This window comes from Sciurus vulgaris (assembly GCF_902686455.1).
Source record: "Sciurus vulgaris genome assembly, chromosome: 5".
Classification (NCBI taxonomy): domain Eukaryota; kingdom Metazoa; phylum Chordata; class Mammalia; order Rodentia; family Sciuridae; genus Sciurus; species Sciurus vulgaris.
Window position 1 is genome coordinate 170802513 of NC_136465.1, and position 12118 is coordinate 170814630.

Below are 12118 nucleotides of genomic sequence, written 5' to 3' on the forward strand. Positions count from 1 at the left end.
CTGGGTAGGCTGAGTCGCTGCCCTGAGACTCTGTGCTGGGGGTCAGGCAGGCTGCGGTGCAGGGTGCAGGGAGCAGGCCAGAAGTCCCCATCCCACCTCCCAGCTGTCCCCAGGCATCACAGTTCACTGCTGCCCCTCTGGGGTGGACAGGGGTCCTGGAGGCCCAGAGAGGCTGGGGCCAGGGGCATGGGGGCCTGCACCTGAGACGCCGTGGGAGCTGGCTGCCCAGCGTCCCTCCCCCAGGCAGCTCCCCCTGGCTATGTGGAAGACACTGAAGGGGTGGTGGCAGGTCCCCTCACCTCTGATTTTTTCTTCCCGGCCCCCCAGGTTCACAGCCACAGCCCTGTGCCCTGAGGGGCTTCCATGGGCTTTCTGGAGAAAAAGCACCTTCCTGATTCCCGAGCCCCTCAGTCGCAGGTGGCGGCGGCCTTGGAAGGGTGGTGGGTGAATGGGGCCCCGGGGGTGTGGCTGGGTGGGGGACAGCCCTGGCGGAAGCTGGGAGACTGAGGCTGACCTGCTGCATGACCCCGGGGTTATCAGCTGGCACCTCCGTGCCATCCATGAAGAGAAGGGAAATGGCTCCGGTGTCGATCTAGTGCCACACCTTCAAGTGATCTGTCCCCAAGCTCGGGAGGTCGCCCTCCCTGCCCCAGAGGGGCTTCGGTCCGTCTCCTCCTGGTCTCCCTCTCCCCAGCCCTGCGCCTGGCCCGTCCCCCAGGGCCCACGCGCTCCCGGATCCCGGCCTGCCCCACCCAGCCCCGCACACCCGCAGAGTCCCCGGGCAGCACAGTAGAGACGACTGATTCGGCATCAGTTTGTAAACTTTAAGGAAAGTGTGTCTGTTTTCCTGTCCGTTGTTGTCGGCGTTGGTTGGTTCACAGTCAGGTGGTGGTCAGTGTGTGCGTGGTGCGTGCGTGCGGGTGTGCGTGTGCGTCCACTCCTCCGCCGGGCCCTGCGCCCGGGCCCTCCGCCCGCCCGCCCGCCGGCCCGGCCCTCCCCGAGCGCCCCGGCCCTCCCCGAGCGCCCCGGCCTCCCCCGCAGCCTCACCCGGGGGAGAGGGTCACAGCTTCTGCTGGGCCGAGACCCCCTTCCAGTAATCCAGGATGTCGTGCAGGTCCTCGTCCTTGGCGAACTGGACCTTCTTGCGCAGGGCGTGGCCGGCGGCCACGTAGGCCTCCTCGCGGTGGTGCTTCTTGTAGGGCCGGAAGCGCTCCCAGATCTTGTGCGTGCTCTCGGAGGAGTACTCGGGGCTGGAGGAGTACCCTGAGTAGTAGTGTCTGGGGGAGAGCTGGGAGTAGGTGGAGTCGCGCTTGGCGCGGGTCAGCGGCTTGAGGAAGGACACGCGCTGGCTCAGGCTGTCGGCGCCCTCCTCGTAGTAGAGCGCGGGGAAGCTGTGGCGGTGCTCGCTGCAGTGGTAGGCGGGCTTCACCTCCAGGTGGTGCACCGCCCCGCCCCCGCCGCCCCCGCCGCCCGCGGGCACCAGCGGGAGCCGGTCCAGCGGGCTGTTGAGCGGGCTGCCCTTCTCGATGTACTTGGAGTCGCCCTTGGCCAGCCCCGTGGCGGCCGGGTGGTCGGGCACGTCCAGGCTGAAGACCTTGGCGCTCTTGATGGAGCCGCTGGAGGACACGCTGCAGGTCTTGCGGGTGACGGCGGCGTCGGCGCTGAGCTGGCGCTGCAGCGGGTGGTGGGAGCTCTCCTTGTAGGGGGGAGAGAGGAAGCTGGGCCGCTCCAGCGCCCCCGGCGTGGCTGCCGCCGAGGGGGTGGCGGCCGCGGGGAGGGACTGGCACTCGAAGGCCAGCTCCGGATCCCCGCCACCACTGCCGCCCCCCAGGAAGGAGGCCGAGTCCAGCTTGAGGGCATCGATGCAGTTGTTGATGATCTGGTTGACCTTGTCCACCTCCTTGGCGATGGTGGAGATCTCAGCGGCCGAGCCCTGGCCATTCTCCAGGTCTGGAAGGTCATCCTCGGGCCGGGCCAGGCCGTCCCCCCCTGCACCTGTGCGCACCTCGATGTAGTTGCCTTTGGTGGCCACCTTGGGCGTGTCCAGTCCGGCCTCCAGCCCCTTGGAGGCGGGCAGCTTCTCCCCGATCATGGAGGGGATGGAGGACATGCGGGCCACGGGCAGCACGGGGGGCTCGCCCAGCTTCTGGGCAGCGTGGACGATGGAGCCGGCGTCCACGTCCGCCCCGTAGCGCATCTCCAGGATGGTCTTCTTCACGTTGACGGACTTCTGCTTCTCCTCCTGCATGCGCCGCTTGCGCAGGCAGTAGTAGACGGCGCCCAGCACAATAACCATGCCGAACAGGCAGCCCAGGATGGTCATGATGTAGTGGGTGGTGGTGGAGGTGCTGGGCGCCAGGTCCCCGGGCACCGGGTCCCGCGTGGTGAAGGTCAGGCAGGTGTGGTTGAAGCGGCGGCTGTTCCGCAGCGAGGTCACGCAGAAGGTGTACTCCGTGTGGGCCCGCAGCTTGTCCAGCGTCACGATCTCCTTCTTGTTCTTGAGCGTCATCACGTCCGAGAAGTAGCTGCTGTTGTACTGGACCAGGACGTACATCTTGCTGTAGGGGTGCGGGATGATGACAACCAGGGTGGCCGAGGTGAAGGTGACATGGTGCAGCTTGATGGCGGGCCCGGCCGAGGCGTCGGTGGTGGACGAGGCCGGCGGCTCCACCGAGAGGATCTCGTCCGGGTTGAAGCCCGAGTTCTCGTCGGGCTCCCTCTGGGCGTCGGTGGAGTAGGGCGTGGGGTGGCTCACAGGCCGGGCGGGCAGTGAGCCGTTGCGGCACTTGGCCTGCAGGACGGTGATGGCGTTGAGGCTGTGGTAGGGCCGGGGCACCAGCAGCGGGTAGCCGGCGAACTCCCGGGGTGACTCGCACTGGAGGCGGTCGTAGTTCTTGGTGACGTTGTTGAAGACCACCAGCCAGGCCAGGAAGCCGAAGAGGTCGCACTCACAGTTGAAGGGGTTGCCGGCCAGCTCGCACACCATCAGGCTGGCTAGGCTGGCGAAGGTGGCGCCGTCCAGGCGGCTGAGGCGGTTGGAGGACAGGTCGATGCTGATGAGGCTCGGGCACTCGGAGAAGGCGGCGGGCGTGACCAGCTCGATGAGGTTGTGCTGCACGAAGAGGAACTGCAGGCGCCCCATGCCGCGCAGCATGCCCTCCGTCAGGTTGCTCAGCCGGTTGTAGCCCAGCTGCAGCACCTGCAGGCTCGCTTGGCCCAGGAAGGCGCCGTCCTCGATGTAGGAGATCTCGTTCTTGGTGAGGTTCAGGTCCGTGAGGTTCCCGAAGCGGTTGAGGGAGGAGTAGAGCACGGCCTTGAGCTTGTTCTCGTTCAGCCGCAGGTCATGCACGGTGCTGTTGATGTGCTGCGGGATGGTCTCGTAGGGCGGCTGGTTCTGGCTGCAGATGGCCAGCCACACGTAGCCCTTGTCCCCCTCGATGAGCCAGCAGTCAGCGCGCACGGCCCCCGGCCCGCACACGCACAGCAGCGCGGCCGCGCACAGCCCCAGGCGCAGCATGGCGGGGGCCTCGGGCCGGCGGCCTGGCTGAGCTGAGGGCCGAGCGCGGGCCTAGCGGCCAGAGGCTGGGGCTGGCAGCACAGTCCTCCCGGGGGCCGCCACCATCTTGGGGGCGACCCCCAGCACGGGGGCCCCAGGCAAGGTGGGCACGGCAGGCGCCAACGGCTGGGCCGGGGTGCTACCAGCAGGCGCCGGGTCTGGCCGGGCGGCAGGGGGCCCACGGCTTGCTCCCTGCTGGCTCCTTGCCTCCCTGGGGGAAGGAGCGCGGTCCTGGGGCCTGGACTTCCTCTCCCTCCTCCTCCTCCTCTTCCTCCTCGGGTTCTGGGCTCAGAACTTCAGAAGATCCCCACAGGAGACTGGAGCGAGCGAGAGACGGGGGCAGAAAGGAAGAGGGCCATCTGTCACCTGGTTCCTGAAAGGCAGCACCGAGGGGTGGTCGATCAGTGCCAGGGCCTGGGCCAGCCCCCTCCCGGGGCCTCTGTGACAAGGAGCACCCAGGGTCCCCACTACGTAAAGTGGGGGAAGGCTGGTGGGTGGCAGAGGGGGAGGGGTCCTCCGAGCACAGGAAGTGCCAGCAGGGCAGTCTGAAGACCAAGGACAGAGAGGACCCTGGAGGGGATAGGACAGGGCCACACTGCCCTGGGCACACCGGCCCCGTGGGCACACTCACCTGCCGCCTGCACGGCGACCCCCACACGAGCCAGAACTCCATGGCAGGCACACGTGGACAGGGACACACACACACAAGCACACCTGCCATCTGTGCCTGCGACAGACAGGCCGCGCACACAGGTCCACCCACCCAAGTGGGCACCCCCAAATCCGGATAAAGAATTAAGAAGCCCAGCAAAAGGCCTCCTTTCTCCATGCCCAAGATAAATAATTCATTTGTTGTGTAACTGCTCTTGTTCCAAAAATAATTCCCTTGTCTCAGCTTCCATGGGGGAGGGGAGCAGAATGTGGCGGCTGTGGGCTCCCCCCGCACAGGGGGATGCAGAGGCCGGGGGTCTCTGCAGGGGAAGGTGTGGGGAGGGCCCACCCTACAGGCAGAACCAACCCCAAGGAAGGGGCCGGAGTCAGGGAACCCAGCGACCTGCCCAGTGTCATCCCCCCAAGTGCCCTCAGAAGAGCACCAGGTCCCTAAGGGGCATCCACAGGTCTCCAGAAGAGCTCAGCCACAGCCCCCACAGCCCCTTTGTGGCTGGAGGGACAGAGAGGCACAGGAACTCTCTCCAAGTAACACAGCGTAACCTGGGCTGGGATTGAGGTTGCAGAGGCCCTTGGGCCCCAGCCAGGAGCCAGGCGGCGGCCCCAGGCAGCCTCACTAGCCAGGTAAACCATCGCCTCCACTTGCACATCCCTAAAGCGCCCAGCCCTGGGATCCGGGAAGGACAAGATGACTCGTGCTGCCCATGCCCACCATATAGGGGGCAGGGAAGGTAGCCTGGGGGCCACAGCCACAGAGCATCTGAGTCAGCACTCAACTTCCCAAGTAGGGAAACTGAGCTCAGGCCCAGGGAAGCCTGACCGGATCCCAGCAAGCTGGACACACGTCTCAGCCAGACCCGCTCCCGCTGCCCCCCGGGCACAGGACTAGAGCAGCCAGCCCTCCCTCCCTGGGTGCTTAGCAGGGGCCCAGGATGTAAAGATCAGGCCAAAGAAATCCATGTTTGGACAAAGACAGTCAAAGAGCGCCCGTGAGAGGCACCTGCACCTCCTGCGCCTCCCCCGGGAAACTCCAGGAAGGAGCTGCTCAGAAAAAAATATTCTAAACCTTTGCGTTAAAGCAAAACCAATTTACAGCTCTGAGCCCCAGAGGGCGGAACAAGGGAAGGCAGGCGGGGAGTGGAGAGCCCAGAGGAAGTCGGGGCAGGTGGCACTTGCTGAGGAGGTGGCAGGTGAAGGGCGTCTGGGGGGTTGGCAGGGTCCAGGCTGGTGCTGTGGTAGGGGCCTGGGGCGGGGCAGGACGTCTGAGGCCACCTCACACCTCCCTGTCCCCTGCAGCTCGGGGTATCACAAGGCAGGAAGAGGGTGCCGGGGAGGTGGACAGCTTTCCTGTCCTTGGCCGTGCCAGCCAAGGTCCCTGGGCAGGAGAGACCTGCTCCGGAGCTGCAGGGCTCCCGAGGGACCCCAGGCCAACACAGCCCCTCCAGGCCTCAGTTCCCCTCTCACAGGCAGCCGGGTCGGGTCGCACTAGGGAGGCCGAGTCCCCAGCCCGCCGCCTCGGGACCCGGAGCCTGGCGTCAGGAGCCTCCCGCCTCCTGGCCAGAAGGCTGGGGACCGCATTGGTATGCAGGTGCACGCGCAGGTGTGCGGCGGGCTGGGCTGCGCAGGGCTGTGCGGACGGACGTGTGCGGGGAGGGGAGGCGGCGCTGGGGCAGCGGGAGCGCGCGCAGGCTGGGGCAGCGGCGGCGCGGCGCGGCGCGCGCAGGAGGCGCTGGGGCAGCGGGGGCGCGCGCAGGGCAGCGGGGGCGCGCGCAGGCCTGCGCCGTGAGGCCAGCCCGAGCGCGTGCGGGCCCAGCGGGCTGGGGAGGGCTGAGCACCAGGCCCCAGGGACCAGGCAAACACCCGCCTCATGACAGTGAGCGGAAGCACCTGCGCCCACATGCCCGTGTGCGGCCACTGGCCAGAGCGCGCGCTCCGCCCTCTGCCCCGACCTGCCAGGCCCGGGGTGGGGGGCAGGGCGGAGGGGGAGGTGCCCCCGCCCAGACACCAGAGCTGCCTGAGTCCAAGGTGACCCTGCCGGTGGCCCTCTCTCCTGCTCCTCCTGGTCCCCAGGACGGCTGGGGCCATCCCAGCTCCCACCCTCCCCATGACTCAGAGTGGGGGAAGCGCCCATCATCCCAGCCCCATCCCTGGGCTGCCTGCCCACTGCCCGTGGAAGCCCCATACAGCCAGAGAGGGGACAGGAGGCCACAAGGCGCTGAGAGCAGCACTTGGCCCCCCGCCCAGCTGCTCGTCCACGCCCACTCCGGGTGCAGGACTGCAGCAGGGGAGGGGCTCTGGCTGGGGTGCAGCCAGGCCAGGCGAGGCCACGCCCCTCCATGAAGCACCTGCAACACACACACTGGCAGGGGCCTGACCCTGAGCACACCTGGGGATGGGGCAGCAGAGGGGGAGGTAGAGAAGGAGCAAAGCAAACCAAGACAGCCAGCAGGCAGACAGCAAGAGGGACTGGAAGGCGTGCGTCTGAGCCAGAGAAAGGGAGTGCGGGAGACAGGTGACAGCCAGAGGGTGAAGGGGGAGACACAGGCATCTGCTGCCCACCCCACCTCTGGGGCCCAGGAGAGACATCTCTGGGCCTGGTGGAGCCCCCACATGTGGCCTGTGACCAGTGAGAGGGACGAGGGACGTGACAGGAAGCAGCTGCCAGGGAGCCCAGGGCCTCCCCAGTGCCGAACCTGGAGCAGCAGCCTGGGTGGGGGCCATGTGGCCATGGGCAGCTGGCTCAGGCGATGGCCCCTCCAGAGCAGGGCAGGACGGACCATGAGCAGAGCTTCCAGCCCCGGGCTGGCCACTGCAGGCATGTGACGTCCCTGCCCGGGCATCCTCGGACGGGGGAGGAGAGCAGAGGCCAGCGAGGCGGCTGCCCCGAGCGCAGAGCTGGGCGGCAGGATGGTCCAAGCCACCTGAGCACACGCCTCCTGCCCAGGCTGGTCTTCAGGTGGTCCAGGTGGTGGTGCCCTCCTGCCAGCACCCCAGGCCCTGGCTCCTCTGGGGATTCAGGACCCTAGAGCCCCCGAGCCCGCTGCTCTTGGAGGACGGCGGGCGAGACGGGAGGGGGCCTCTCCGAGCCTCCCTCGGCAGGTGGCGAGGTGGGTGCCGCCCAGAAACTCCAGGGCGTGGGGAAGACGCCCGGCAGACGCCACCCCGTGTGCCCCTTAGACTCCTGCTCCCACGGGGACGCTCTCGGGGAGCTGTGGGGGAGGTGCCGTCCGTGTGCTGGACGGGGGCTCAGCCCAGGAAATCTCGCTGGCAGCAGCTGCTCAGCCTGGCACGGGCTCCTCCTGGGCCAGGCTGGCCGAGGCCCCTGAGGTGCATTTCACCCGCCGTGTCAATGCACTACCTGGGCAGGAGGACGAGGACAGAGTCCTGGAAGGCTACCTGGACTCTCTCTGCTGGAAGCGCAGCACCAGACCGGGGCCCAGCTGCTGCCACCGCCCAGGGCCACAAAGCTGCGACACCCTCGGGCAGAGACTCAGGCCTGGGCAGGACCTTCTGGCCGACTCCACCTCCCTGCAGACTGCCTGGGCCTCGGTTCCTCACCTGTAAAGCGGGACCTCACACTTCCACTCCTGTGGAAAGCACCACCTGGATTTCAGGTGCAGTGAGCTCCAGGTGAAGGGGACAGAGGAGAAGCATGGGCACTCAGGGCCAAAGGTGCTGGGACTGAGTTCTGTGCTGCCCGACGTGGCCACTGATTTGCCTTTCTGGGCTTGGTCTCCTCGCCTGTAAAATAGTCACGGTTGCCTTTCCCAGTGGCTTGTTCATGAGGGACACTGAGTCTGAGTCAACCCCGATGGTGCTGATAGTCTTGTTTCACAGATGAGAAAACAGTTTCTGTCCTTCCCCAGCTTCCTCCCGGAGACCAGGCTCATGGTAGTGGCTGCACATGCTCAGTCATCTGGTGTGTTTGCTGCCCCTGGTGTGGACACCTCCCTTCCTCTCTGAGGAAAGTGTGCACAAGCCTCAAGAGGCTAATTCCTTCATCGCTCACCAGTATTTATTCCAGGCCAGCTGTGCTCAACCCTAGGCACATTCCTACCTCAGGACCTTTGCACCTGTTGTTCTCGCTCCTGGAATGCCCTTCCCCCAATAACTCCACAGCCCTCGCCTCCCTGGGGTCTCTGCTCAAAGGCTCCCACCCCTGCCCCTACTTTCTCTCACACTAAATCTGAGGATGACCCACTCATCACTCAGCTCTGGCTTTGGTCCCTCCGCAGCCATCAACACTACCTGACGTCACTCAGGCCTTTATCATCGCCACCTGCCTTACTCTGTCCCCTTCAAAAAAACAAAGTAGGACTGTACCCATTCGCTGCTGTAACTCTCGTTCCCTACCGAGCAGGTGCTGGGTGCGTGCGGTATAGTGTGAGTGGAACAAGCACTCAGGGCTGAATCCCTGATGCCACGGGGTCAGAACGCTAAATATCAGAGGGAGGACCCCACCGTGGACAGGGTGCTCATGGTGTCAAGAAATGTGCTGGCTCTTCCTTTTGAGCCTACAGCCCCCCTTAGACAGCTCACTTTACAGACAAGGGAACCAAGGCTCAGAGAGGAGCAGTGATCTGCCCAAGGTCACACAGCCAAGAACCAAGCAGCCTGGGCTCTTGAAATCACCAGACTGTGGGACCCTGAAGGGACAACTTCCACACCTTGCACACTCCAGTGCCAGGGCTCTCGGCTCTGAAGCCACCTGTTCCCCTCTTGACTACAATTGGTAGAAACTTCGTCTATCACAAAGCCCATCTCCCTCCTGGTGCCTGTGGCCAGTGGTCCCGCCTGCTGCCTGCCCCCAGGAGCAAGCCAGGGCCCTGGCAGGCCTGTTGGTCGTCACTCCATTCACCCAAGCCAGGCAGCCCCACGTCCGCCGCCGTCTCTCCCTGGGCCATGGTGTCAAGTCCCGGCCAGCCTGAGGGCCAGCTGGGCCAGGTCCCTCCCACAGGCTCCCCAGAGCCAAGCGTTGTGGTCTGAGCAGCGACCTGCACGAGGGACCCTGGCCTCCCTCGGCCTGGCTCCGCTTCTGTCAGTGCAGTGGGTGTGCCAGCGTGCCCTTACCTCGGCCTGGATGTCACCCACAGCCAGCCTCCACACAGCGCCCTCGAACACCCTTGGGCAGCCTGCCCCAGCTGCGAGGTCCCACCTGGGGTGCTGGGTCGCGTCCACCCCGTTCAATCACATCGCATTAGTCTCAGCCGCAAGCCAGCTGCTCTTGGTCCCCAGGGCACTGGCCTCTGCCCCCAGCCTCTGACCCCAGCCTCAGCACCCAGCCCTGGCTGCATCCACGTCACGGGGACACGGACACCGGCCCGGGCTGGGAAGCCAGACCGCGCTGGCCCTGGCCTGGGGCACAGCACCCACCGGCCACAGGCAGCCCCTCACGCTCCAGGTGCCCAGAGCACACAGCCGGGCACCTCCTGGGGCCCCTCCACCACCAGGGACTGAGGAAGGCCACACGGCCCACAGCAGCCAGGCAGGCTGGCCAGGCCTCGATGTGCTGGGCCTGCGTCCCCACGCCACAGCCACAGCCCATGTCGGCCCGGTGCTGGCCGGCGCACCATGGCCACCGCAGAAAGGGCAGGTCTGGGCGGTGGTGCGTCGGCGCCTACGCACAGCGGCCTTAGGCGAGCAGCGCCTTACCTCTCTGGGCCTCAGTTTCCTCATCTGCTCGAGGAGGACAGCAGTGCACAGGGTCTCTGCTTGCCAGGGCCCCCCACACAAAGCCTCTGAGCACCGCCCACTGTGCCCCAGACTCTTCTGCCCTTGGGTCCCTCCCCGCCCCCAGCATCACAGCTGTCCTGGGTGCCCGGCCATGTCCAGGCCCTGGCAAAAGGGGCAAGCAGGTGCTCCGCTGGGCACCACCCCGCAGTCTGACGGGAGGCCCAACCCGGGTGGGTGGCGGCTCTCAGGAGCCAGCCAAGGGCACCCCATGCGCGGGCCCCCCGCCTGCCACCACCAGGCCCGGGCCCCGGGGGGATCTGGACATTCATACTAGAGCCCCCCCACGGGCCACCTCTGAGCCTTCCCAGGACCCTCCGGGCTACTGAGAGGCAGCCTCCCCACACCCCTGGCCTGGCCTCTCCTCCCAGGCCCGCCTCTCCCCCGCTGCCTGTGCCTGCTGACCCCTGCCCTCTCCCGCCTGGCCTTCTCCCCCGCTGGCTGGCGGCTGCCCCTGGGCACTACTCACCAGTCTCCACTGGACCCGCTTTCACCAGTGCCCGCGCCACGGCTGCCTCTGCCTGCATGGCCTCCATTCATTCATTCAATAAACATTTATGGAGCACCTACTATGTACCAGGCGCCGGCTAGGCCCACCCTCCCGGCTCTGCCTCCACCACCTGCTCCTCCTCAGGGTCCCAGGGTGGACGTTTCCTGCCTTCCTACACCTTCAGGACTGTCCCAAGGCGCAGCAGTGTGTCTGGGGGCCCCTCGGGAGAGGTACAGGCTCTGGGCTGTGGAGTGTGGCCCACCAGGTAGCCCAGCGGGAGGGACGGGCACGGGGAAGATCGTGGACAGGCCTGCGGGCTTCTCACCCCATCCTAGGGTCGGAACTATCATTGATCCTACTTTACGGATGAGGAAGCAGCTGTCTCTCGACGGCCAGGCTGTGGGGCGGGAAGCAGGGCACCTGCTTCAGCCGCACAGGGAGCTTCGCTATTTTCCAGCTAGTTGGCACTATGGAAAACTCGAGAGATCTCATCCTAAAATCCCCATTTCTGGAATCTGCTGATGACCCTGGAGAACCTGGCTGCCCTGGTCTCCATCCCTGTAGGACCGGGGGGGGGGGGGGGGGGGGGGGCGGTCCTCCTCCCTGGCCCAGGGTGTGGGGTTTGTGAGGCCAGCAAGAGGGGCCCTCAGAGTGGACACAGGTACCACCCCACCTGCGTGAGGAGGCCTGGGACCCAAGGGGCCTTGTCCCCACCCAGCCCCTGACCTGCTGGCTGTGACTACATTTCTGAGCTCTTGCAGGAGCCTGTCAATCTGGGGGTCTGACTATGAGCCAGGTTCAAGTGCTCTAGGGTGGACCTACAGTCCTTTGGTCCTGAAGGTCAGCTGAGTTCTGGCCTCTGGGTCACGATTCTGTGGGATTTTGGGCTGTCCTGACCTGCCACAGCCCCTCCTGGCGCCAAGCAGGCCCACTGGGGAAAGGACCCCAAGCCAGGAGAACACCCGGGGGGGCCTCCCAGAGCCGGCTCTGCTGGGGCACTTCTCCCCTGCTGCCTGGGTCAATGGGGTCCTGCTGCAATGAAACCCCAGCAGTTGGCCTGGCTGAGTCTCCTGCCGAGGCCCATGGAGTCCAGGAGGCCGAGGCCGGGCTCCTCAGCAGGGCTACACCAAAGGGCCCAGGCTCTGCGCACCTGCGCTGCACCCTCCCCGCGCCCCTCCCTCCCTGGATGGTCCCACTACTCTGCTGGCCCTGAAACCAGCTCCTCTGGGGCGGGGGCAGGGGCCAGCCGACTGAAGGACGCCTGGAGCCAGCCCGGGCTGGGGGCCTGCAGCTGTGGCTCAGAGAACAAGGAGGCTCTGTCAGGGACCCGGGCACGGGGATGACAGGGCCCGGAAGCACGGGAGGGCCCTGGTGACCGTGGTGACTGCTGGCTGGGCAGAGCCCAGAGCCCTGGACGCCGACAGCTCCCACGTGCACCAACTCAGGTGGCCCGTCCAGCAGGCCCTGCCCTCCCTCTCGTTCTCCTGGAGGGGCAGGGGTCAATCAAGCTCACCCGCCTAACTAAGACCACAGGCCTGGTCAGCTCCTTTCCCCTGAGTCTCAGTTTCCGCTCCTGTAAAATGGGACAAGAGAGGCACCAGGCAGAGAGAAGAGCTGCAGAGCAGGATCTGGCACGTAATAGCTGCTCAGGGAAGTCAGCTGCTGCAAGCCTC

At 66.2% G+C, this 12118-nt stretch overlaps 1 protein-coding gene across 9 annotated transcripts in view; it reads right to left on the bottom strand.

Moving 5' to 3' along the window:
• Positions 1–1012: 1012 nt before the first annotated feature.
• ELFN2 (extracellular leucine rich repeat and fibronectin type III domain containing 2) overlaps positions 1013–12118 on the bottom strand; it is a 43162-nt gene continuing 32056 nt past the window's right edge. For 3 of the 9 annotated variants that reach the window (XM_079139996.1, XM_079139997.1, XM_079139998.1), the window contains exon 2: positions 1013–3929. In XM_079139996.1, coding sequence (XP_078996122.1) covers positions 1061–3517 — 2457 coding nt within the window. In that variant the 5' untranslated portion in view covers positions 3518–3929 and the 3' untranslated portion in view covers positions 1013–1060. Of the gene's footprint in view, positions 3930–4187; positions 4499–6918; positions 7050–7146; positions 7199–10424; positions 11662–12118 lie in introns of those variants that run through there. The other 6 variants (XM_079139994.1, XM_079139999.1, XM_079139993.1 and 3 more) reach the window with 6 other exon arrangements.